Source organism: Jaculus jaculus, chromosome 10 (genome assembly GCF_020740685.1).
Source record: "Jaculus jaculus isolate mJacJac1 chromosome 10, mJacJac1.mat.Y.cur, whole genome shotgun sequence".
Taxonomy (NCBI): Eukaryota; Metazoa; Chordata; class Mammalia; order Rodentia; family Dipodidae; genus Jaculus; species Jaculus jaculus.
Window position 1 is genome coordinate 55,037,471 of NC_059111.1, and position 26,096 is coordinate 55,063,566.

Genomic DNA, 26,096 nt, shown 5'->3' on the forward strand with positions numbered 1-26,096 from the left:
TTGCTAGTAGAGTCTCTAGGGTCCTTTATGTATAGAATCATGTCATCTGCAAATAATGATAACTTGATTTCTTCCTTTCCAATTTGTATCCCTTTTATGTGTGTCTCTTGCCTTATTGCTATGGCTAAGACTTCCAAAACTATATTAAATAAAAGTGGGGACAGTGGACACCCTTGTCTTGTTCCTGATTTTAGTGGAAAAGCTTCCAGTTTTTCCCCATTTAGCAATATGTTGGCTGTAGGCTTGTCATAAATAGCCTTTATTATATTGAGATATGTTCCTTCTATTCCCAGTCTCTGTAGGACTTTTATCATGAAGGGATGTTGGATTTTGTCAAATGCTTTCTCTGCATCTAATGAGATGATCATGTGATTTTTGTCCTTCAACCCGTTTATGTAAGGTATTACATTTATAGATTTGCGTATGTTGAACCATCCCTGCATCTCTGGGATAAAGCCTACTTGGTCAGGGTGAATGATCTTTTTGATATACTCTTGTATTCTGTTTGCCAATATTTTGTTGAGAATTTTTGCATCTATGTTCATGAGGGAGATTGGTCTGTAATTTTCTTTTTTTGTTCTATCTTTGCCTGGTTTTGGTATCAGGGTGATGCTGCCCTCATAGAAGGAGTTTGGTAGAATTCCTTCTTTCTCTATTTCCTGGAAAAGCTTAAGAAACAACAGTGTTAGCTCTTCCTTAAAAGTCTGGTAAAATTCAGCAGTGAATCCATCCGGGCCTGGGCTTTTTTTAGTTGGGAGATTATTGATAACTGTTCGGATCTCCATGTTTGTTATAGGTCTATTTAAGTGATTAATCTCATTTTGATTTAATTTAGGTAGGTCATATAGATCAAGGAAATCATCCATTTCTTTCAGATTTTCATACTTTGTGGAGTATATGCTTTTGTAGTATGTCCCTATGATTTTTTGAATTTCCCTGGAATCTGTTGTGATGTTGCCTTGTTCATCTCTGATTTTATTAATTTGTGTCTCTTCTCTCTTTCTTTTGGTCAGATTTGCTAAGGGTTTATCAATCTCGTTTATCCTTTCAAAGAACCAACTCTTTGTTTCATTAATTCTTTGGATTGTTCTTTTTGTTTCTATTTCATTAATTTCTGCCCTAATCTTTATTATTTCTTCCCGTCTACTACTTTTTGGTTTGCCTTGTTCTACTTTTTCCAAGGCTTTAAGGCGAAGCATTAGGTCGTTTACTTGTAACCTTTCTAATTTCTTAATATAGGCACTTAAGGCTATAAATTTACCTCTTAGAACTGCCTTCATTGTGTCCCAGAGATTTTGGGTGTTTTGTTCTCATTATCATTTGACTCTATAAATTTTTTGATTTCCTTTTTGATTTCTTCATTGACCCACTCATCATTTAGTAGTGTATTGTTTAGTTTCCATGATTTTGTGTATGCTCTATAGCCTTTCTTGCTACTGATTTGTAGTTTAATTCCATTGTGGTCAGATAGAATGCAAGGAATTATTTCAATTTTCCTGAATTTGTTAAGATTTGCTTTATGTCCTAATATATGGTCTATTTTAGAGAATGTTCCATGTGCTGCTGAAAGGAATGTATATTCTGCAGCCTTTGGATGAAATGTCCTGTATATATCTGTTAGGTCCATTCCTTCTATGACCTCATTTAGTCCAGATGCCTCTCTGTTTATTCTTTCCCTGGATGACCTGTCAATTGATGAGAGTGGGGTGTTAAAGTCACCCACCACCACTGTGTTTGGTGTTATCTGTGACCTTAGTTCTAATAGTGTTTGTTTGACGAATTTGGGAGCCCCCATGTTAGGTGCATATATGTTTAGGATTGTAATGTCCTCCTGTTGGAGTGTGCCCTTAATCAATATAAAGTGACCTTCCTTATCTTTCTTGACTAATGTCGGACTAAAGTCTACCCTGTCTGATATTAGGATAGCAACCCCTGCTTGTTTTCTAGGCCCATTTGCTTGAAACACCGTCTTCCAACCTTTCACCCTAAGATAGTGTCTATCCTTTGTAGAAAGCTGAGTTTCTTGGAGACAACAAATTGTAGGATCCTGCTTTTTAACCCAGTCTGCAAATCTATGTCTTTTCGTTGGGGCATTGAGACCGTTGATATTAAGAGATATTATTGAAAGGTGTGTATTTATGTTTGCCATTTTTGTGTGTGTGTGTGTGTGTGTGTGTGTGTTACTGGTTCTACCTGTGCTCTCTTCTGTTAACTGGTATTTGAGTATAGCTTGTTTTTTCTAGGTTCCTTATATGTGTGCTTTTCCGTTTGTTCAGCATGGAGGATTCTATCAAGTATTTTCTGTAGAGCTGGTTTTGTCTTCAAATACTCCTTTAACCTGCTTTTGTCCTGGAATGTCTTTGTTTCTCCATCTATTTGAATGGATAACTTTGCAGGATAAAGTAACCTTGGTTGACAGTTGTTATCTTTCAGAACTTGGAATATATCACTCCAAGCCCTTCTGGCTTTAAAAGTTTGTGTTGAATAATCTGCTGTAATCCTGATGGGCTTGCTTTTGTAGGTAACTTGATTTTTCTCTCGAACTGCTTTCAATAATTTTTCTTTGGTTTGTGTGTTTGGAAGTTTGATTATAATATGGTGAGGGGAGGTTCTTTCTGGGTTTTGTCTGGTTGGGGTTCTAAAGGCTTCCTGTATCTGTATTGGCACCTCTTTCTCAATTTGGGGGAAATTTTCCTCTATGATTTTGTTGAAGATGCGTACTATGCCTCTGGAGTGGAGTTCTTCTCCTTCTACTATGCCCTGAATTCTTATATTGGATCTTTTCATAGTGTCCCGAATATCTTGAAATTCCCACTCATACTTTTCTATAAGTTTGTCTTTCTCTTTGTTGGATTGCATTAGGTCTGCCACCTGGTCTTCTAGCTTAGATATTCTGTCCTCTCCCTCATCCATCCTACTGGTGAGATTTTCTACAGAGTTTTTTATTTCATTAACTGTGTTCTTCATTGCTAGTAATTCTGACTGGTTTTTCTTTATTATTTCTATTTCCCTATTTATGTCTTGTATTGCCTTCTTTATTTCATTAAATTGGTGTCCTGCCTCTTCTTTGATTCCTTTGATTTCCTCTTTGATTTCCTCTTTGATTTCTTCCTTGATTGTGTTCATGTGTTCTTTGACCTCTTTGAACATATTTATAATTATTCTTTTGAACTGTTTCTCAGGTATTTCCTTTAACTCTTTCTCTCTGGAGGACATTTCTGATGCATTAATACTTTTAGGTGGATTTATATCATCTTGCTTTTTAGTGTTTCTTGTGTTATAATGTATATATTTTTGCATCTTGGATTAAGTTTATGCTTGGATTTTCTAGCTAGCTATGTATTCTTAGCTGTATCAATTGATTTGATGTAATATATTTTCAGGGTAGGACCTTAAGGTATTAGGTGTGGCTCTTAAGACTCTCAGAGTATCTACAAAGATCTTCTTAGGGGTTGAGATTCCCTGCTATAGGAGTATTCAAGCAGGCTGAGTGGAATAAAATACAGGTAGATTCTAAAATTTAACTAAACTCTGTACACATTCAATCAAAAACAGCCCCGAATATGTATGCAAGAGTAGTTATTATAATGACCAGATCTTCTATCAACAAAGAGGCTTAGATTTCTGGTCTGTTGAGGGATCCAAGTCAGCTTGTGACCAAGTGAGACCCTTCCCTGGTGCAATCCCAGTTACCGTGGGTGATTTTGGTCTCAGTCAAGTTGCTGCCTGGGTCGTCGGGCTGCTGTTCTGATTTCTGGAGCTGGGCACTTGCTTTTCCTACGGGGCAAACCGAGCCGCTGCTGCTGCCTCTGCTGCTCCTATAGCTGCCACCACCGGAGCCACCACCGCTGCTGAAGCTGCCGCTGCCGTGACCACCGCCGCTGCTCCCCCCGAAGCCGCTGCTGCGGGATCTGCCGCCGCTGCCGCTCCTGGGTCCGCTGCTGCTGGGGCCGCTGGTACCGGTGCTGGAGCCGCTGAAGTTGCTGCCGAACTCTGCTCCTGCTTGGGTCCCGCTGTCAGCCCAAGTTGGCGTGGCTGGGTCCCGGGCCGCTGCTGTGTTTGCTGGAGCTGGGCTCAGGCGGTGGGGGAGGGGAGGGAGCCGCGGCTGCTCTGGTTGTCTCGCTGCTGCACGTGTTCTAACTCGCGGTCTTCTCCTCCCCTGCTCGCTGCCGCTCTCCCCTCACGTTTCCCGAGTTGTGGAGAGCGCGGTGTGAGGGGAAAATCCCGCACCTGGCTTTTCCTGCGGCTCGAGCTGGTCTGGCGGTTTTCTGCTGCGCCGCAGCTGCGGCGTTTGGCCCAGCTGCCTGAGCCGCTGGAGCTGCTTTTCCCGCCTGTGCGGGCTCTGGATGTTCTATAACTCTTCTACTTCTCCGCTGCCACCTCAATTTCCTATACACCTCACTTTTTAGTAAAAACGTGTATTTTGCTGAGTTTTTTTGGTCTTTTTCCCCCCTAGGCTGCTTTGGCGTGGTACCTACGCCGCCATCTTAACCAGAAGTCTCTCGTGTTTTGTAGTTCTTCCTGTGCTCTCTTACTTTAACTATTATTTGGGTGTGGTTTACTTTTTCCTATTTCCTTATGTGTGTGCTTTTCTTTGTCTTCAGGATGAAAGATCCCTTCAAGTATTTTCTGTAGAGCTGGTTTCTTTAGCTTGTTATTGTTGCAGAATGTCCTTATTTCTCCATCAATTTGGATAGATAGCTTTACTTGATAAAGTAATCTTGGTCAGCAGCTGTTATGTTTTAGAACTTGGAATACATCACTCCAAGCCCTTCTGGCTTTTAAAGTTTGTGTTGAGCAGTTTGCTGTTATCCTGATGGGCTTGCCTTTTCTCTCTACTGCTTTCAATATATTTTCTTTGGCTTGTGTGTTTTGTCCTCTAATTATAATATGATTGTGAGAGGTTCTTTCCTGATTTTGTCTGTTTGGCATTCTAAAGGCTTCCTGTATCTGTACTGGCATCACTTTCCCTATTTGGTGGAAATTTTCTTCTGGGATTTTATTGAAGATACTATGCCTCTAGAGTGAAATTCTTCTCCTTCTACTATATCTTGATTTATTATGTTTGATCTCTTCAGAGTGCCCTGAATGTCTTGAAATTCCCATTGCTGCCTTTCTATTGGTTTGTCTTTCTATTTGTGGAACTGGCCATCTGGTCTTCAAGATTAGAAATTCTGTCCTCTCCTTGATTCATTCTATTGGTGGGACATTCTACAGAGTTTTCTATATGATTTACTACTCTGTTTTGCATTTTAAGTACTTCTCATTGGTAGTTTTCCATTATTTCTATTTCCTTATAACATGACTTGTATTGACCTCCTTATTTCATTAAGTTGGTTTCTTGTGTTCTCCTTCAGAGTATGTTTTCTTCTTTGATTATTCTGAACATAAATATAATCTTTTTTAAAATTTCTGTCAGGCATTTTATCTAAATCAGTCTCACTGGAGGTCATTTCTGATGGATTTATAATTTTTGGTGGAATTGTGTTGTCCTGATTTTTTTTTTTTCACGGTAGGGTCTCACTCTGGTCCAGGTTGACCTGGAATTCACTATGCAGTCTCAGAGTGGCCTCAAATTCATGGTGATCCTCCTACCTTTGCCCCGTGCCCAGGGCAGCTCAGTGGCGTCTAGGAGCCAGAGTCGCCGAAGTGCAGGAAGCCTTTGGATGCAGCACCCAGGCGGCAGCCACAATGGAAAGTTGAAATTTTCTGGCATTCTCTGTGAAACATTGCGGCAATGGGATCAAGAAGGACACTTCATGCCTCAGGATCTAGAAATGTGCTGAATTTGAAGATCCACATAATTTATGAGGCAATGATTTCATATCTGGGGCATTCTGGCAGCTCCATTAACCTGTGTCCCATGGAAGAAACTGCTTATTCTTCTGCCATTATGGAACTCCCCCTGGATCTGTAAGCTTCAATAAATATCCCTTCCTCCATAACTGTGCCTGGTCTGGAAGTTCATCTCAATGAACCTGAAGCTGTCTGCTACAGAACCTGGTACTGAGGAGTGGACTGAGATGAACCTGACCATGGGATATTGATCTTTTGGAACCTTTGTTTTGGAGGGATAGGTATGGACTTGGTGCTTACAACTGAAGGTGTCTTGTGGAGTAGTAAGCCAAATTTTATGGACTACTCTGATGAGAGTCTGAGAATGCTAAGTGAAGACAGCATTGAACTTTGAGGCTTGCCTTATGAGCTTTCTAAGGGGAAGGAAAGACTACAAAGGACTTTGTTACAACTGGGCTACTGGCATAAGGGCTGGCTGTGTCCTGCTGCCCAGGCCCAGAGAGTTTGATCAAAGTTAAATTTGTAATGGACTGATGTGCTTGGCTAGAGATATTGAACTGAGAGATTTAAGATTTTAAGCTGGCAAACCTCAAGCAAGTTAAAATTATAGGCACTGAGACTGGTTTTAGATTACTAAATATGTTATTGTCAAACACATTAGCAATCTTAAAGGACGATGGTCCAATTGCTTTACAATGAAAACTATGCCTAAGGAAAGACTATCATAGGCATGCAAACTCTTTTGGAAAGAGTTGACTGGAGAAGGAACTTGATTTTCAAGGTTATGATTTATTTTGTCTAGGAATTAAGAATATGGCTGTGTCTTGTACACCTGGAATTGGATTTAGAAGCATGGAAGATGTGAGGCGTGGTCATGAATTGCACATGGTTCCAGGAGCTGCTGCTGAGATGTGGCATGAGGCAGGGCCTGATGTCCTGATAGGCTGAAAGAGCCTTTGGAAGATGGACCGTGGTTTGCATGAAGACCTCAAGATGTTTTGGATATACCAGGACTATACAAGTGCTACCATAGAGTGCACTGTTGGCCTAAGATGGAAGTGTTCCCTGGCTACTCTGCCCAGCTGGAGGGGTGGAACTGGAAAATCTGGAGACTGTCAGTCTCTGGTTGTATTGGACTTGAACTGCAGAAATTTGATGTTTGTTTGATGGTGGTTGAGTTTGCATTGTTTTAGTCTCTCCTCGCTATGCCTTCTACCAGTTGAAAATGTTCACTCTGTGCCTTTATCTGTTAGAATTGTTTAACTTGTTTGATTTTACAGGTCTTAATATCTTAAATTGGTCAAGACTGTGGGGACTTTTGAAATTGAACTGAGTACAATTTACAATGTGTGATGGTTATAAATCTATTGGGGACCAGGGGCAGAATGTGGTGGTTTGAATAGAATAGATGGCCCCTAATATGTTCAGTTGTTTATTTGTTTGTAGTTTGCATCTGTAGCCACCTGGCTGGATGCAGTGTCACTGGGTGATATTAAGGTGTGGTGGTGGGTTTCAGATTTCAGTCTAAAGATATGCAATGTGTGCCTATCTGGAGTTCCTGAAGTATGCTATGTGGCTTTTGGCTTGTGCTTCTCTCCTCTCTCTTGCTTGGGCCTGTGAAGGCAGGCCAGCTTCTTCTGCCATTATGGAACTTCCCCTGGATCTGTAAGCTTCAATAAATATCCCTTCCTCCATAACTGTGCCTGGTTTGGAAGTTCATCTCAGTGAACCTGAAGCAGTACCCATGTAAACCCACATGCACAGTGGCAAAGGCATCCAGAATGCATTAGCAGTGGCTAGAGGCCCTGGTGTGCCCATTTTCTCTTTCTGTCTCTCTCTCTCCTTTCCTCTCTCTTATCTCTTGCTCCTGGCAAATAAATACAAATAATTTTGAAAACAGCAAATTAAAAAAATTATATACTACATATCTTCACTAGGCCTGCCTTCTTAAGATCAAGTCAAAATAGCAAAAAGTATGATGCTTGGAAATTATTTAATATTTGAGATATTAAATATTATTATTATATTATTATTATATATTTGAGATAACATAGATACTCTTAAATTTGATATTAAAAACAAAGTTAAGCAGGTGTGGTGGCGCACGCCTTTAATCCCAGCACTTGGGAGGCAGAGGTGGGAGGATTTCAATGAGTTCAAGACCATCCTAAGACTACATAGTTAATTCAAGTTCTGCCTGGGCCAGAGTGAAACCCTACCTCAGGAAAAAAAAAATGAAGTTGAGGGCTGGAGGGATGGTTTAGTGGTTAAGGCACATGCTCACAAAACTAAAGGACCCTAGTTCAATTCCCCAGGACCCCTGTAAGCCAGATGCACAAGGTGGCACATATATCTGGCGTTCATTTTCTGTGGCTGGAGGCCCTGGCATGCCCATTCTCTCTGTCTAGCTTTCTCTTTCTTTCTTTCTCCCTTTCTTTCTTTCTTCCTTTCTTTCTCTGTCTCTCTGACTCTGTCTTTCTCAAATAAACAAATAAAAATTTTTAAAAAATGGGCTGAAGAGATGGCTTAGCAGTTAAGCTCTTGCTTGGTAAGCCTGAAGACCCTAGTTCAAGGCTCCATTCCCCAGTACCCACATAAGCACAAAGTGGCACATGCATCTGGAGTTTGTTTGCAGTGGCTAGAGGCCCTGGTGTACCTGTTCTCTTTCTCTCTCTCTCTATCTACCTCTTTCTTTCTGTGTCTGTGACTCTCAAACAAATAAATAAAAATAAACCAACCAAAAACAAAGCTGATGTTTTAGGTAGTATAAAGGAAGAAGTAACATACCTGACAGTATTTTCTGTTGGGTTTAGAAGTTAATAGTAACAATTTTGGTGAAGAAAGACTTTTAGTTTGCATGCATATGAACCTTTTAAAAGGGAGTGGAGTGTCCTTAAGAGACTTAGGCAGGAGGATCATGAGTTCAAGGCCAGCCTCACATAAGCCTTACATAATGAGACCCTATCTCATAAAGAGGAGGAGATTCCTTTGAGATGATGCCATATTTATTCTTCTAGAGGAAAGAACACTGCCAACAAACAAAAGTCTGGCAATTTACAAAAAGAACTTTTTGTTTAAGGAATGGAATTTAACAATAATTCCTTTCCATAGCCATTGTCAATGTACTGCAATTTTGGAAAGCAGTTTAAATAAGTTTTAAAGACATGTAGAGATAGGTTGTGTGCTGTTATTTTTTTTTTTTATCTTACTATATGCAAGAGCTTTGAGATCCTAAGCCTCTTCACAGAAATAAAATTGCTCCTCTTACAAATTTCACACAATAATAAAACCACATGCAAACACACATATCACACAATTATTTTGTCTTGTAATTTTTGTTATGTTAAAATCAAACCATATCTAATACTTTTGTGAGCATATCTATTTTTATTTTTTTTTAATTTTTTTTTCAAATTATTTATTTATTTATTTGAGAGCAACAGACACAGAGAGAAAGACAGATAGAGGGAGAGAGAGAGAATGGGCGCGCCAGGGCTTCCAGCCACTGCAAAAAACTCCAGATGTGTGCGCCCCCTTGTGCATCTGGCTAACGTGGGGCCTGGGGAACCAAGCCTCGAACCGGGGTCCTTAGGCATCACAGGCAAGCGCTTAACCGCTACGCCATCTCTCCAGCCCAACATATCTATTTTTAAAAAATGGTTTCACTTAATTGTGAGCAACTTTATAAGCAATTACCACTAATTTAATAAGTCACTATGTTGACATAAAATATTTGGTATAATATGAATTAAACATGTCCTTATTCTGTAAGCTATGCCACAAGAATACATATTCCTTGAAGACAAGAATTTTTGCCCCTTGATCTCCACCATTGTTATAAGCATGTAAGCACCAGCATATGGTCCAGGGCCAGTTTAGGATAAACAAGTTTGTTGTGAGAGTAAAAAATGCAAAGTCAAAGCTTGTAAGCAAAACTCTGTGTGCAGTGACGTAGTAGAGATTAGCAGATGTGTGTGTGAAACTATTAGATAAGCATTGGAAGGTATAAAAACCCCAGCTGCTCAGCAACCATTGTCTCAGTCTCCACGACACTATGACTGACTGAAAGTTTACTCAGCAGTCCTGACTGAGACCCCCGCAAGAAACATCACTGATCCGAATTCATCAGCCCGACACTCTGTCTGAATGATCATCTGTAAGCCAGAGTACTAGCTTATGCCAGCGGACCAAGACTCGGCTTGGAAGCGCAGCAAACCGAAAGTAAAACGTCGCAGCTCGAACCTCGAGTTGGTCAGGTCGTAAAACGTCGTAAAACGTCGCAACTCAAATCTCGCGTTGTCAGGTCGTATACATGTTAGACTCGTTAGAAATATTCTTGTGTTAGTAAGGTAGCGATGAATATACCTTGGTTATATATTATATTAGCTATAATATTATTTGTGATAGTTTGGACTTGCTTGTGCATGACTTTCATCCCAGTAAACTCCTTTGCAAGTATACCAGTGTCTGAGTATCATTGGCCTTCGCCGGCGGAATCCTCTCAACCAATAATCTTTGAGAGTGCTCGCGACAACCATATTCTCTGTGCATAAAATAATGCTCATATACTGGGTGTTGAAATGGTCTAACAGTTGTCACAGGAGGGGATGGAGGATGGGAGAGAACTCAGGAGGGCTAATCAAAATCTAAAATGTTATTAATAAGCCATATAGAAATCTACTTCTTTGCTTGCTAATGGCATATGTTTTTTTTAAAAAGAGAGAGTGATCTTAGGCAGAAGTATCCAGTGGAGATGGGTTATGTGCCCAGAGGCCATGCACTGTTATTAGAAAAATTTCAGTGCCGGGGTGGGATACCTTCCAGTAAACTGTTGACTACAGAGGCCCCAAATACCTCCAGAACTATAAAGTGAGCAAAATGTTATATTTCATTACATTTCTTTATACCTAGTTTAAGAAAAAAAATAGAAGTTACTTCCTTGTAGGAGCTCATAAAAGAATGGAATGAAGCACTCCTCTAAGCAGATGGGGATGGTAGATAAACAGGAGGCTCTGCTGGTCTGAATAGCATTACCCCAGGCCTGCACTGTTGAGCAAACTCCTTAAGGGCAAATAAAGGGGAGACTCCAGATCACAGGCCTACCTCACTGCCTCCCCCTCCCCCACCAGCCCTCCAGGCTTTTCCTGTAACTGACCAACAACAGACCTGTTTATAAGTTCCTTCTTTTTCCTTTTTCCCTATCATCTTCTAAAATGCACAAAATTCCCCACTATGTTTAATTACTTTTTTTTTATAGTGAAAAAAAAAGGTGTATTTAGAATTAACCAGCCGGATCCAGCTTAGATGATCCCAATTTTGTTGCCAACATCCAAAGCATCATAATCAGGAGCCAGCCAAACATAGGCCTTCTTCTGTCCATCAGGCCTGATCAGTGTGTTGACTTTGGCCACATCAATGTCATAGAGTTTCTTCACAGCCTGTTTGATCTGATGCTTGTTAGCCTTAACGTCTACAATGAACACCAGGGTGTTCTTGTCTTCTATCTTCTTCATGGCCGACTCAGTGGTAAGAGGGAACTTGATGATGGCACAGTGGTCAAGCTTGTTTCTCCTGGGGGCATTCTTCCAAGGGTATTTAAAGGTGGGTGACGTGCGGATCTTTTTCTTTTTGTGGCTGTGGACGCTTTTCAGCATGGCTTTCAGGGCCTTTGCTTTGGCTTCAGCTTTGGGAGGGGCAGGAGCTTCCTTCTTGCTTTCGACTTTTATGGCTGTAATTGTCACATGTGAATTGTGAAGAAGCCACCGAAGCCACTGAGACTGAGATCCAACAGAAAGGAGACAAACAGCCAGAGTCTCACTCAGGCAATTGCGGCCTGCCAATCCGTGCAATCCGTGCACCTGCCCAGCTCTGCCCTACCAGGTGCGCCAAGCAGCAGCAGCAGCAGCAGCAGCAGCAGCAGCAGCAGAGACCAAACAAGGGATCTTTTAACTTCATCAGCCTTCTTGTAAAATTAAGAAATCTGAAGATCAACTAGACCTATTGAAAGGGACACAAGCAGAACTCTATGAGCAACTCCAGAAGTCTGCACTCTCCCCTCCCCTGCCATCAGAAATGTGAACCTCCAGCATTCAGCCCCCCAGTAGCACTGCAGCCAGCACAGCTGATCAGAGATCCAGGTCCACAGCACAACACAGAGGGAACAAAATGAGAACTCAGCATTGGTGAGATTGGAAGCCACCACAAAAGGTAACCAGGCCGACTGACCAAAAAAAAAAAAAAAAAAAAAAAAAAAGGCCTGCATTGGAAGAGCTAATTCTCTTTCCTTGTCAGGGCAGGTTATGGGTTACATATTCTTGGTTGGCTTTACTATTTTCAAATAACCTGTATTTGGGGGTTGAATATTATGCCTTTAATGCTTTCATATTTATAGAGCCTTTGTCTTTTGCTTCTGTCATTACTGGGGGCAGGGTTTGATCCAGATCCAGGCTGACCTGGAACCCAATCCAGAAGAGAAATCACTACTTCCCAACTGACAAAATTAAAGGTGTAGAACAACACACACCCTTAGAGATTTTGTCTTTTTTAAAAATTTTATTTATTTGAAAGTGACTGACAGAGAAAGAGGCAGATAGATAGAGAATGGGCACACCAGAGCCTCTAGCCACAGCAAAGGAACTCCAGACACATGCATCCCTTGTGCATCTGGCTAATGTGGGTCCTGGGGAATCAAGCCTTGAAGTGGGGTCCTTAGACCTGACAGACAAGGGCTTAACCACTAAGCCATCTCTCCAGCCTGGGATTTTGTCTTTATAAGTCTATCTGTTTGTTTTAATCCCCACAATTGAATACTTTGTGCTTGTTTTTTATATAATGTGTATATTGCTCATTTGAAGTTTAGAATTTGCCAGTAAATTGTTCCACCCAGTCCACTAGAATACTTGCTTAGTAAGCAATCTCAACATCTAGGATTACTTCTAATGCTGGATTGGGGTACAAGAGATTGCTCCCAACTAAAAAAAGACCATGCCCAGATGGATTCACTGGTGAATTTTACTAGACCATCATGGTAGAACTAACACCAGTGCTTTTCAACCTTTTCAATAAAACAGAAAAGGAAGGAATTCTATCAAAGTCCTTCTATGAAGCCAGCATCACCTTCATACCAAAGCCAGACAAAAACAAAACAAAAAATGAAAATTACAGACCAATCTCCCTCATGAACATAGATGCAAAAGATCTGAACAAAATATTGGCAAACAGAATACAAGAATATATCAAAAAGATAATTCATCCTGCCAGTATCACCATACCTGATTTTAAGCTATATTACAAAGCCATAGTAACAGAAACAGCATGGTATTGGCACAAACACAGACACGTACATCAATGGAACAGAATAGAGGACCCAGATGTTAATCCAGGCAGCTACCGCCATCTGATTTTTGACAAAAATCCCAAAAATATTCATTGGAGAAGAGATAGCCTCTTCAACAAGTGATTCTGGGAAAACTGGATATCTACATGTAGAAAGATGAAAATAGATCCTTGTAAAAATAAAATAAAATAATGCTCAGCACAAAGTACCTTCTCAGAAAGAACAACTAAGAATGTCACAAATGCACAAATGCCTGAAGGTTGCAGAGTTTACAGGGTTCTTGTTTCTTTCTCTTTCACTGTGTATTCAGGGAACGAAAGGGAGATGTACAATGACTAGAAAAAAGGGAATTCACTAGAACAAGTCTAGAGAGCTCTGCATATTCAAATTTGAAAGCATAGTGTCCACCCCTTTGCTTTTGTTACTGTTATAGGCTGTCCTTGCTCTGCATATCCTATTAACCGTTCCAGTCCCCAAATTTCCATCTACTGTTAAAGCTACTACTCTGAAAAGAAAATCTTGCTGAACAATAGAGACATCTGCTGGTTAAATGATGTGCTCTACTCCTTAAAATGTTGCACCTAAGTTGACAAGATGTGAGCAGTAAGATGTAGAGTACAACCAACATGTAACACTGTGTTAAAAGTAGATACTAAGAACAATCAAAGCTAATATTTGTTTTAATTCTGAATTGTCTATGTAGTAAGCTTCTTAAAAAAAAAAAAAAACAGAAAACCAAACCAAAACAAAAAACAGACTCTCCTATATTCAGAAGCTACTGCAAAAGAATACAAATGATGTATTCATTGGTAATATCTGCTAGCCCAGGTTCAATGCCCCAGCCATCCACATAAAGCCAATAGGCATTTGTTTGTAGCAGCAAGAGACTTTGGCATACACACACACACACACACACACACAAATGTAAAAAGAACTTAAATGAGTAGTTCCCAAATCTCTTGGTTTGACATTTATCTTTGATCTTCATGAACATTTAAGTTCCAACTAAATTAAGACACTGGGCTATATGCTGGCAAATTAAAGTTTGACTTGGAAGAAACGGCAGATGTCTCATTTTTGCTGTCTGGGCATATGCCAAGCTCTTAAACAGGAATATCATTCAGCCTTTAAAAAGGAAATTCTGAAACAAGTGACATGGATAAACCTTGCAGACACACAAAATGAAATGTTGGTCACAGAAACAAATACATTATTATGCTTAGATGGGGTATCTAAACCAGACAAAGTCACAGACTCACTCATTATCCCAAATAACAGAATGGGAATTACCATGGATGTGGAAGAAATTGAGTTACTTATCAGTGGGCATAATGTTTCATGAAAAATGGAAAGTTTTTACAGATCTTCTGTACAAGGGTATACCTATAGCTAGCAATATTATAGCATATACTAAATATTTAGCAAGACAGTAGATCTTATGCTGTTTTCAACCCAATGAAATAAACTTTTAAAAAATTTAGTTAACATCTGCAAGGGACTTAGCCTACCACTTTCCAGTGCTCTACTCTGACTACTTTATAAATGTTATGTAGGACAGTTGTTGTCTATAAATACATTATAATGATTTATTATCACCTTTCTGCTTAAATACTTTTTTCAGCAAGAGAAAAGTTAGGTATTTTGGTTGTTTGAATAGATGGCCCCCAACATACTCAGTTTCATTAGCTGGTAGTTTGCATCTGCAGCCACCTGGCTGAGGCAGTGTCACTGGGCAGATCTTAAGGTATGGTGGAAGGTTTGAGATTTCAATATAAAAAGTGTGCCTAGCTGGAGTTCCCGAAGTATGCTGTGCTGTGTGACTTTTGGGCTTTTGCTTCTCTTTCTGTTTGGTTCTGTGAAAGCAGGTCAGCTTCTTCTACCATTATGGAACCTTCCCTGGATCTGTAAGCTTAAATAAATCCCTTCTTCCATAACTGTGTCTGGTCTGTAAGTTCATCTCAGGGAACCTGATTCTGTCTGCTACAGAGGTTGGTACCGACAAGTGGGCATAGATGAACCTGATCATGTGGATATTGATCTTTTGAAAACTTTGTTTTGGAGGAATAGGCATGGGCTTGGTGCCTGCAACTGAGATGCCTTCTGGAGTGGTAAGCCAAGTTTTATGGACTATTCTGATGAGAGTTTGAGAATGCTAAGTGCAGATAGCATGGAACTTCGAGGCTTGGCTTATGAGCTTTCTAAGAGGAAGGAAAGACTGCAGAGGACTTTGTTAGAACTGGGCTACTGGCATAAAGGCTGGCTGTGTTCTGCTGCCCAGGCCCAGAAAGTTTGATCAAAGTTAAATTTGTAATGGAATGATGTGGTTGGCTAAAGATATTTGACTGACAGATTTAAGATTTTTAGACTAGAAAACCTCGAGTAAATGGCACTGAGACTGGTCTTAGGTTACTGAACCTGCTGTTGTCAAACATAATAGCAATCTTAAGGAAAATGGCTTAACTGCTTTATATTAAAGCAATGGAAAGATGCCTGAGGAAAGACTATCAGAAATGCAAACTCTTTTGAAAGAGTTGACTAGAGAAGGAACCTGCTTTCCAAGGTTATGATTTATTTCATCTCTGAATTAAGAATATGGCTGTGTCCTCCATACCTGGTATTAGTTTTAGAAGGATGAAAAATGAGAGGAGTGGTCATGAATTGCACACAGTTCCAGGAGCTGCTGCTGAGATGTGGCATGAGGCAGGGCCTGATGCCCTGATAGGCTGAAAGAGCCTTTGGAAGATGGATGGTGGTTTGAGTGAAGACCTGAAGATGTTCTGGATATACCAGGACTATGCAAGGGCTACCATAGAGTACACTGTTGGCCTAGGATGGAAGTGTTCCCTGACTGCTCTGCCCAGCTGTAGGGTGTGGAATTGGAAAATCTGGAGACTATCAGTCTCTGGTTATATTGAACTTGAACTGCAGAAGTTTGATGTTTGTTTGATGGTGGTTGAGTTTGCATTGTTTTAGTCTCTCCTTGCTAGGCATTATGCCAGTTGAAAAATGTTTATTCTGTCCCTTTATATGTTAAAAGTATTAACTTGTTTGATTTTACCAGGACTTACTATCTTAACTTGATCAAGACTGTGGGGACCTTTGAAAGTGAACTGAGTACAATTTACAATGTGTGATGATTAAAAATCCATTGGGGGCCAGGGGCAGAATGTGGTAGTTTGAATAGTTGGTTCCAATATATTCACTGTTTTCTTTGTAGTTTGCATCTAGAGCAGCCACCTAGCTGGAGGTAGTGTCACTGGGCCGATCTTAAGGTGTGGTGGTAGATTTGAGATTTCAATATAAAGATATGCAAAGTGTAACTAGCTGGTGTTCCTGAAGTATGCTGTGCTGTGTGACTTTGAGGCTTGTGCTTCTCTCTCTGTTTGGTCCTGTGCAAGCAGGACAGCTTCTTCTGCCATTATGGAACCTCCCCTGGATCTGTAAGCTTTAATAAATCCCTTCTTCCATAACTATGCCTGGTCTGGAAGTTCATTTCAGTTAACCTGAAGCTGTCTGCTACAGTATGAGAGAAACTCTGAGAGAAAATTGGACACATGGCATTTTCAGTAATGGCAGACAGCAGGCTTCTCTAAGATTTTAGAAAACAGAATGGGCAGTGAGACTACAATTTAGATGGAACTATTTTATGCCATAGTGAAAAGAATCCTATATACTTCTCTCTGAAAACTTACTAGTCAGAAACTAATTCCTCATAAATGTGTCAAGTCTCACATAACTCTATTTTCATGAAAGCTGCTTTCATTTTTTGTTGATTTTCTAGTTTAAGGGTTCCTTGGTTTTTATTTTTATTTATTCTTTTTGTTTATTTTTATTTGAGAGTGACAGAGAGAGAAATGGCAGAGAGAGAGGGGAGAGAATGGACCCGCCAGCCACTGCAAACGAACTCCAGATGCATGTGCCCCTCTGTGCATCTGGCTAACGTGGGTCCTGGGGAAATCAAGCCTCAAACCGGGGTAATTAGGATTTATAGCCAAGAGCTTAATCGCTAAGCCATCTCTCCAGGTCTTGGTTTTAAATTTTTACAAATACATTTTATATATTTGAAAGAGGCAGAGAGAGAGAGAGAGAGAGAGATAATGGGCACACCAGGATCTCCAGCCACTGCAAATGAACTCCAGATGTATGTGCCCCCTTGTGCATTTGGCTTATGTGGGTCCTGGAGAATTGAACCAGGATCCTTTGGCTTTGCAGGCAAATACCTTAAATACTAAGCCATCTCTCCAGCCTCGCTTTTATTTTTATTCTATATGCAAAGGTCTCAGCAAGGTGTACTGCCTGCATTATTCTAGAGAAAAGATCTTATCCCCACTTTCCTAAGATAAATGAGGCTTAAGTGAAGATTTTATACATATATAATTCACATTGTGGCTGACTCCATCTAAACCATGATTGTGTCTTAACTCATTTCCATTTATATAAACATTACTTCCATAAAAATAAAAAATAAAAGAATGCCAATAAAATGCAGAGTACTAGAAATTGCTAATAAAGTAATCAGCACAATAATTCACTGCTTCTACATTCATTTCTGAAAATTGGGCAAATATTCCCATCTTTCAGTTATGTAAAGACAATAAAAACTGTTATCATTAGTCATTAGTCTTTATCATAAAATATTTGCTGCAGTGTATTTTTTGAATTATGTCAGGGTAGTGCAAAGCATCTGGAGCTATAGATTTGATTCTGACTCACCCACTTAACATCTGTTACCTGTACACATTCTAGAAATGTGTTTGCCACCTGTGAACATTAAATGTATTTAACATATATAAAGCACTCAATTAATATAAACACAGAAAATGTTGGTTCACATTATTCAAATGCAGGGGTTTATTTAAAATTTACAACAATGTAGTATTTACAAAACTGAGCAGGAAACACAAAGAGAATTCCTATACACCTCCCTCCCACAACACACAAACAACTATCACAGTGAGACACTGATTCATTACAATGAATGAACCTACACTGACACACCATTAATTCTTAAAATGAAGCAGTTTAGGGTTAACCAAGTATCCAAAAGTAAATTAAAAGTGCCTGTTAGGGGAAGAGATGTCCTTGGGCCTGCGAGGGAAATCTGGTTCTTCCATTAACTTTACCCTCAATGGTCTGCAGATTTCATTTATCAAATTGGTAAGAACCTGGAGGCCAGTGACCCAATAGAAATTGTGTTTAACCACGAACCTCTGGCACCCTAACACCTAAGTTGCAGCCAAGCCAAGAGCCAAAAGGGCTCCATTGCTGTGGTAATTTGAGTAGATGGCCCCCCAATATATTCAGTTTTTTATTATTTGTAGTTTGCATCTGCAGCCACCTGGCTACAGGCAGTGTCACTGGGTGGATCTTAAGGTGTGGTGGTGGGTTTCAGGTTTCAATCTAAAGATATGCAAAGTTGCCTAGCAGGAGTTCCTAAAGTGTGCTGTGGCTTTTGGCTTGTATAGAGAACTCTGTTTGGTCCTGTGAAGGCAGGCCAGCTTCTTCTGCCATTATGGAACTTCCCCTGGGTCTGTAAGCTTCAGTAAATATCCCTTCCTTCATAACTGTGCCTGGTCTGGAAGTTCATCTCAGTGAACCTGAAGATGTCAGCTACAGTTGCTCTCAAAGATACTATAAATTCTCAGATCAAAAAGTACAGTTTACAGTAGGATTCATTCTTGGTGTTGTATTTATCAAAATCCATGTACCTATGCATTCATCTATTATAGTATCAGAAAATGGATATACTTCTGTAACAATTCTCTACTCATTTCCCCCATCTCTGGCCACCATTAATATGTCTCTATAGCTTCCTTCTTACAGAATATGGTAACAAACAATGTAATTGTATGATACATTTTAAGCTTCCTTTAAATCTTTTCCTGACTTGATAGCTCACTGTGTTTAGCACAGAATAAAATTCCATTCTTTGGATATACCAACTTATCCATTCACCTACAGAAAGGCATCTAGGTTGCTCGTGTTTCATTTAGGCACTTGTGAAGAAAGCAGTTATAAATACAGTGTACAAGTTTTATGTGGACTTTTAAGTTTTCAATTCATTTGGGTAAAAACAAAACAAAACAAAAAAAAAAACAAAAATGTTATTGCTGAAGACTCCACATACATGGGCTGCAAGGTCATTGAGATACCCTGCTGGAGCTGAGCTGAAAAACTCCTTCATGTAGACCAGCTGACAGGAAGCTGGAAAAAGTTACATTGCATGCAGTTCAAAGGGAGAGAGAAATCATCAGTGAAGATACTCAACAGTGGACACTGCAGGCCTTAAATTTGACCAGCCAGGTGAAATGTGCCAACTGTTGCAAAAGCTGCATGTCTGTTATGGGGGAAACCAACTGCTCTCTACTTGGACTCGAGAACCACTCCATGGGAGGGAATATATCCCTGATACTGAAAACTTAGAAAAGGGGTGTCATGAGCCTTAGGGGTATAACATCTTCTGCTGTCTGGCTAAATGTATATACTGTGCTCATCCAACTGCCCAGTAAGCAAAAGTCCATCATAACAGGAGGAAAAGATGATGATATCAAAATAAAAGAAACTTACTGAGAGGGGGAGGGGATATGATGGCGAGTGGAGTTTCAAAGGGGAAAGTGCTGGAAGGGAGGGAGTTACCATGGGATACTGCTCACAATTATGGAAGTTGTCAATAAATAATTTTTTTAGGTGTTAAAGCTTTTCCAAATGAAAAGGGGCTATACTGCTTTTTATTATCACCAGCAGTGAAGGGGTTTGTTTTTCCACAATTATATCAGTATTTGGTAAAGTGGGTGTCTTGGCTTTGGTCATTCCAATAGGTGTATAATTGTACCTTATTAATTTATACTGTTTTTGAGTTATTGTGAAAGGCAACATATTTGAGAAAGTTGGCATCAAAGAATAAGATAATGACTACTGGTGAAAACCACATATATTTAGTAAAAAAAAAAAAAAGTAGGCAAATATTTTTCTGAACTCATTTTAGTGGTGTTTGCTTGTCTTTCCAGTTTCCTTGAAGATTTGGGTATCCGTACTACACTTTGTACCCAAAGAAAAATGAAATCAAAGCTTAGAGGGATAACTAAATTTCAATGGCCTGACTCCTTACTCAAAATTCATCATAATTTTCATATTCAGGACTTTGATGTAACACCATCAGTGAAGAGTAACTTTGAAATTTTCTGTCAACCTTACAGAGAAAGGAAAGCAAAGTATATTCTGGGTACATAAACAAGTGCAACGAAGAGAGAATCATACAAGAGTTCTACTAGGGGCCGGACTATCTTAAGGGTTTGGTACATTTACTTTTGAGACAGGGTCTACATAGACCATGCTGGCCTCAAACTAGATATCCCCGTTCCTCAGCCCGGGACCTGGGATTTTAACGTGGGTCAAGCTTAGGACTCTTAAAAAATATATATATATATATCTTCAGCGAGCTCCGATTCAGAAATAGTCTGCTGATGAGGCCTATGTTTCGTTCTTCTCTCAAAAAGGTCAGCAGGTAATCGAACACTAGTAGCAAAGCACTCTGAAATGCGAAAGAGACAGTCATTTCTTCCCAACAGCGAGATCACACTTACAGAGGGGCACATCTCTTCAAGAGTTGCCCCACGCGCCACGGTACACCTTCTGCGAGACCGACCAAGCACGAGGGCGCAGACACGCGCAGTTTCCTCCGGTACTCTGCCTGAGGCCCGGCAGGCCTTTCCACAGCGCGGCTCCCTCCGCTCCGCTCCTCCGCAGGGTCAGGGGAACGCAGGTGCGTCTACGACGGGCCTTCCTCCAGAGCATCAGCACTGGGATGGCGTGAGGCCAGGCTGCCCGCCGCGAAGAAAGGGAAAACCGGAGACAAGAAGCCGACCACACGGGCCCACTCTAGGCCCAACTACCAGCGCAGCCTTCCCGGAGCGCCGACACAACCAGAAGTGACGTAAAACTGGCGCTGAAAGCCGCCCCGCGGGAGAGGCAGGCGCGAGCTGTGAAGGGCTGTGGGCGGGGCGCGTCCGCGACTCCGTTTCCGGTGGCTCGTCGCGCTCGCTCACCCCTGCTGCATCCACTCGTCTGTGGCTGCTTCCTCCATCCTGGTATTTTTTGGAGCCTCCATCCTGGTTCTTCCAAAGTGCCCGGACCCAAAACAGGAAGTAAGTGCGATGGAACCTTCAGGTCCCCATAGCCGCTCCGCCCAGTGCAGCCCGGCCGGCCCCCTGGCTGCCCGCTAGCTCCGGCTGGCCAGCTGCCGGCGCCCGGGCGCTGCGGGCGGGGTCGGAGCGGGGCCTGCGTCCAAGTCGGAGAGGCCGTCCTCACACGCTTAGTCCCGGGCCTCCTCTTCAGGCCGGACCCGGCGAGCGGCGGTGGTGGGTGCTGTGGAGCCGACGAGAGCGAGCGTCCGCTGAGGCACCGCGGCGAGCCGGCGGGGGCGGAAAATGGCGGCGGCTTCGGAGGATCTAAATGGCGCCGGGACCCCTGGGGTGGGGTGGGGTGGGGTGGGGTGGGGTGGGGTGGGCCTCGGAGTGGGGGCCCGCCGCGAAGCCAGCCCGGACGGCTTGTGGGTGCCATCCATCGCGGCGGTGTGGAGAGGTCCAGCGAAGGCGGTGGCTGGGGCGGGGTGGAGAGTCGGGCTTGGGGCGGTGTTCCCCCCCCCCCAGCGGCCCCTGTTAGCCCTCTGTCCGTGCTGGTGTCTCCGTGGCCTCGCGTGTTTTCGGGGCCAGCCCTGCTCAGGGCCACAGCGAACCGTGCCCACCCGAGCCTGAAGGCAGGGGCCGTGGCCAACCACGCCAGGTGGACGCCATCAGGTGTGCCCTGGAAGTTTGGAACGTTTCAGAACCTGCTTTCCCTCTGATGTGGGTTTGTTTTGAGAGTCTCATTAGGGACGTATACCGAGCTATACCCCAGTTTCGGGAGTTGGTGTGAGAAAGGGCCAGCATGTTTTCATAGTAAAGCATCCGGCATGGGTGGGAAAAGGCTGAGCCTTCTGGAACATATACATCCTGACTTCTGCCTTTCCTTGGCTGAATTCTTTTGATTGGCTTCCTCGCAGCTTGACTCGTTTTTGTGTACCCCCTTACTGACTGACTTTCGGCGAGGCTTCTTGTTGGGCCATCTGAGGGGGAAAATGCTTGTTTTGTACTGCATCGTGTTGTAAGCTTGAAATAATAACCATTTAGAACTTTTGTTAATTAGATTCATATTTTTAATTCGTAGAAGACAACTATTTGTGGCTCTCAGATTCTAGTTCATGTAACAGAGCCATTGGTTATATTGAATGCTTTACAGAATTAAAACCTTTTTCTTTAGTATATATTTTCCCATCATATTATACTTCTTCAAGCTGGTTTTAAATATGCTTCAAATAATTGAGGATTATTGTATCTTGATTACTTGGGTAGTTGACCGCTCAGTGCTTTAAAATTTTTAACCTTAAGGCTCTGATGCCGAAGTACTGATGATAAGGGTTCGTGACTTTGTTAAGGTATTAAGATATGTTTAATTAAAAATGACATCACAAAAAATGCAATGTGAGACAACGCCGATTTTGTTAGAGAATAAGGTACCTTGCCCAGCCAAAAAAAGTATAAATAGCAGCTTGATTTTACATGCAAGTAACTTACTATAATTCTAATGAAAAATATACCCATTCTGTCCCATAATTATAACTCCTATATATCACATACTTTTTGTGTGTCACCAAACTAGGTAATTTGTTTACCACCGTTTTAATTGAGGGTACTAATCTAGAAACTGATTACATAAGAAATCTCTCATAGATGACAGTTGAGTCAAAAATGAAGCCAAAACTCTTACTGTCCTCCTTTCATCAGCATTTTACTTAGGGCCGGGCATTGTGCATGTCATAGAAATTTAAGTATATATTTTTAAGCACTTAAAAGGAATACGCATAAACATTTCCCCTGGATTTTCATGTTCTATGACTATCTTGAAGACAAGAAATCAACATGTTGGAGTTGGGACTTAAATTTGAGAGTTGGACAGCACCTTTAGGCATGGGAGGCCCTGAGCGCCTTTCTGCGCATCACTGCCCTGTCTCTGGCATGTGCCTTTCCACGCCAGTTGGGCCTTGCCTGTCCGTGTGCTACTTCTCCATGCTAGATTGACACCCGCTTCTATCCACAGCACAGAAGTGAGCTTCTAGTTGGATCCCCTGCCTCGGGCCACAAGAGCAGAAATGTTCACTAGTTTGTTCTCTCCTGCAATATCCCTTCCCCCAGATTCTGGGACCGAGACATCAGGATGTTCTTTCCACCACTGTCCCCAAGGCCTGACCCACGCCTTTCCTAGTGACATATTATTCCTCTACCTCTCTTTCATATCTATTGAGTGAATGTAAGATTAATGGTAATGAGATTCTCTATGTAATATGACCTGGTTATAACAAAATCAGCAATAAAATTGAAGATATGTAAAGATTAAAAAAATAAATTTGAGAGTTGGAAATAACCATAACTGATTTGGGAAATATTAAAAGTAGGTAGGTAGCCTCTGTAGTCTTTTAAGAAAAGAGCTAACGTATCTCAGAGGTACCTTAAAGGGGAAGGAATATACATATGCTATACCGTTAGGTAGATATCACAGCTTAGTATTTAAATTAATGACAACAACAAAAATAACTGCCCTTCCTCACATAATGCTTACCTTTCTTTGCGCCTCACTTATTACCCCAGCAACTCCAGACCCTAATTTTTATTCATCGTATTAGTTTATATATCTTGAAAATAAGATAGTATTTTGAACAGTTGTTTCCATTATAGTCCATTAAGTGCATTGGCCTGAACTGACACCTGTAAGAGTGCATGAGATCATAAGAAAGAAGTGTCCCTGAAGATTCACAACCTGGTATGTGCATGCTGAGATAGAGGGCTTAATGTTTTTGAGACTCAAGATCACTTGTACCTGTCTGTTGCAATGACATCAAAACTTGAAGTTTAGAAAGAATTCATTATACTTTTTTTGTTAACTGCATCTACAGAGACAACACTGAAATGCTATCCTGCCTTTTCAACTTGGAGTTTTCTATTGTACTAGTCCATTTTCTCTTGCCATAATTTTAACCTCTTTTTTTTTTTTTTTTTTTTGTCATTTAAGGATCTCTAGGATCTGGTATACTTACCTGCTGTGCAACTTGAGCTCTAAAAACTGTTGTCTCTATGATAGGAGGTAATAAGCCATTGCCAAATACTAACTGTAAACTGTGACAGTTATAAACCAATGTGGTGGTGGTTTCTGTGTCATTTCTCCATTTGCTTTGATGGCATTCTTTTGAAGAGAATTCTTGTAGAAATCACAAGTTTGTCTTGATACCATGGAGGTAAATGAACTGAATTTCAATAAAAGGAAGAACCTCTTTATCTGTCTGTTTTTTCAAATTTGTGGAAAAATAGCTTATTTGAAGATTGAATACCAGAAAAAGAAAGCATATTGCAAGATTATATGAATTGTATTTTCTTAATGTCATCCTGTTTTAAAGGAACTTGGTGGTGTCAGACCATTCATCTAATGATTACAGCTAATATTCAAATCTTAAGATGTTGTGTAGTCAAAGAAATGTTTATTGGATTTATGTACTGCCTGTGTTTGTTTTAGAATCTGGTCTGGAAGTATAATTTAAAAATTAACAAGTGTGAATCAGAAATGTGATGACTTGTATTTCCCTTTAAAGGGCCTCTGGTGGGGTCATGTAGAAGGATAAAATCTTACAGTGCAGCCAAACACATTTTAAGCTCTTACATCATGCATTGGATGAAATTGCATTTCTTTTTTTGTTTGTTTGTTTGTTTGAGTAGGGTTGCATTCTAGCTCAGGCTGACCTGGAATTCATTCACTATGTAGTCTCAGGGTGGCCTTGAACTCATGGCAATCCTCTTACCTCTGCCTCCTGATTGCTGGGATTAAAGGTATGCGCCGCCATGCCCAGCAACATTGCATTCTTTAATAGTACAATTTTATTGCCATGCCAGGTATGAAATCTAGTACCTTCAAATGACCCACATTGCTAAGCAGTTCACTGTACTCAAATAATTATTAGAGCTGTTTTCCATGATTGATATCTGAATCACTATTCTTGGCAATTAAAGTTTATTAGACTCCATTAACAACTCTGGTATTTTATGGTGTACAGTTTTATCTCAAAATGAAACCATAGTAAACATTAATTAGGTGCCTTAATTCAGCATGCTTTATGTTAATTTGTAAATCTGCTTCTCAAGTTTTTCTGCAAATTACACAAAATAAGCCAATTTCCAGGGATTGGGTATACTGTCAGATGGCTGGGGGTTCTTTGTTCTGTCTAAATAGCCCAGGAGAAACTCTTCCCTTGCTAGCAACCATAGGTCATTGAGTGCCTCAGGGGCTGTACTTAGAGATTCTTAGTTACAAACCCTGAGAGGTGGGGCCTGTCTCAGCTTTAGACATTCAGCTAGAGAACTTTACAGTCTCGGGTTGGAAGTTCCCTGCTTTGGGCTTTGATCACTTGTGGTCCCCACACTAGCCATTTTTGTAATCTGTAGCTTCTAGTAGCAGCTAATAGCAGAGGGTGCTGCCTTGTCTCTGCCCTACAGTGATTACAACTCGGGCTTAGTGTTGGTGTCCTCACCCCTTTCACAATGGCTACTGTTTTCACCCCCTATAATGTTTGAGGCCATTGGCCCTTTGAAAGCTCCTCTAAAGCTCTGAGCAACCTGAGCCTGCAGCTTGTCCATTTCTTCACAGCCCTGTCTTCCCTCATCTTTGCTCCTGTCATTTCTGCCCTCCCAACCCTCAGCTGCTCTTCTTTACTGTCAGTCACTACTTCCCTTCTGCTTTTACCTTCCTTCCTTTGGGCTACCCTCATAGCCAGCTTTGCTAATAAAGATCTAGGGTAAACTGCTCTGTTGTACTTTTACTGAGCTTAATATTATGGCACCAGAGGGTAGCATAGTGATGTGTCTCCCAGCTGGCTCACAGAGTA

At 41.1% G+C, this 26,096-nt stretch overlaps 2 protein-coding genes across 6 annotated transcripts in view; one reads left to right on the forward strand and one right to left on the reverse strand.

Moving 5' to 3' along the window:
• Nucleotides 1-10,208: 10,208 nt before the first annotated feature.
• On the reverse strand, nt 10,209-11,703 carry LOC123464112 (60S ribosomal protein L23a-like). The gene has a single exon (XM_045161006.1). The coding sequence runs from the start codon at nt 11,448-11,450 to the stop codon at nt 11,097-11,099; it is 354 nt and encodes a 117-aa protein (XP_045016941.1). The 5' UTR covers nt 11,451-11,703; the 3' UTR covers nt 10,209-11,096.
• Nucleotides 11,704-21,135: 9,432 nt separating this feature from the next.
• Dmtf1 (cyclin D binding myb like transcription factor 1) overlaps nt 21,136-26,096 on the forward strand; it is a 54,983-nt gene continuing 50,022 nt past the window's right edge. For 4 of the 5 annotated variants that reach the window (XM_045161003.1, XM_045161000.1, XM_045161002.1 and 1 more), the window contains exon 1: nt 21,136-21,276. The gene's annotated coding sequence lies outside the window, so the exon portion shown is untranslated. Of the gene's footprint in view, nt 21,277-21,697; nt 23,987-24,235; nt 24,308-26,096 lie in introns of those variants that run through there. The other variant, XM_045161001.1, reaches the window with a different exon arrangement.

Bases quoted from the DNA above. Each gene is read 5' to 3' on its own strand.
- LOC123464112 (XM_045161006.1), bottom strand. From the start codon at position 11,450: ATGCTGAAAAGCGTCCACAGCCACAAAAAGAAAAAGATCCGCACGTCA.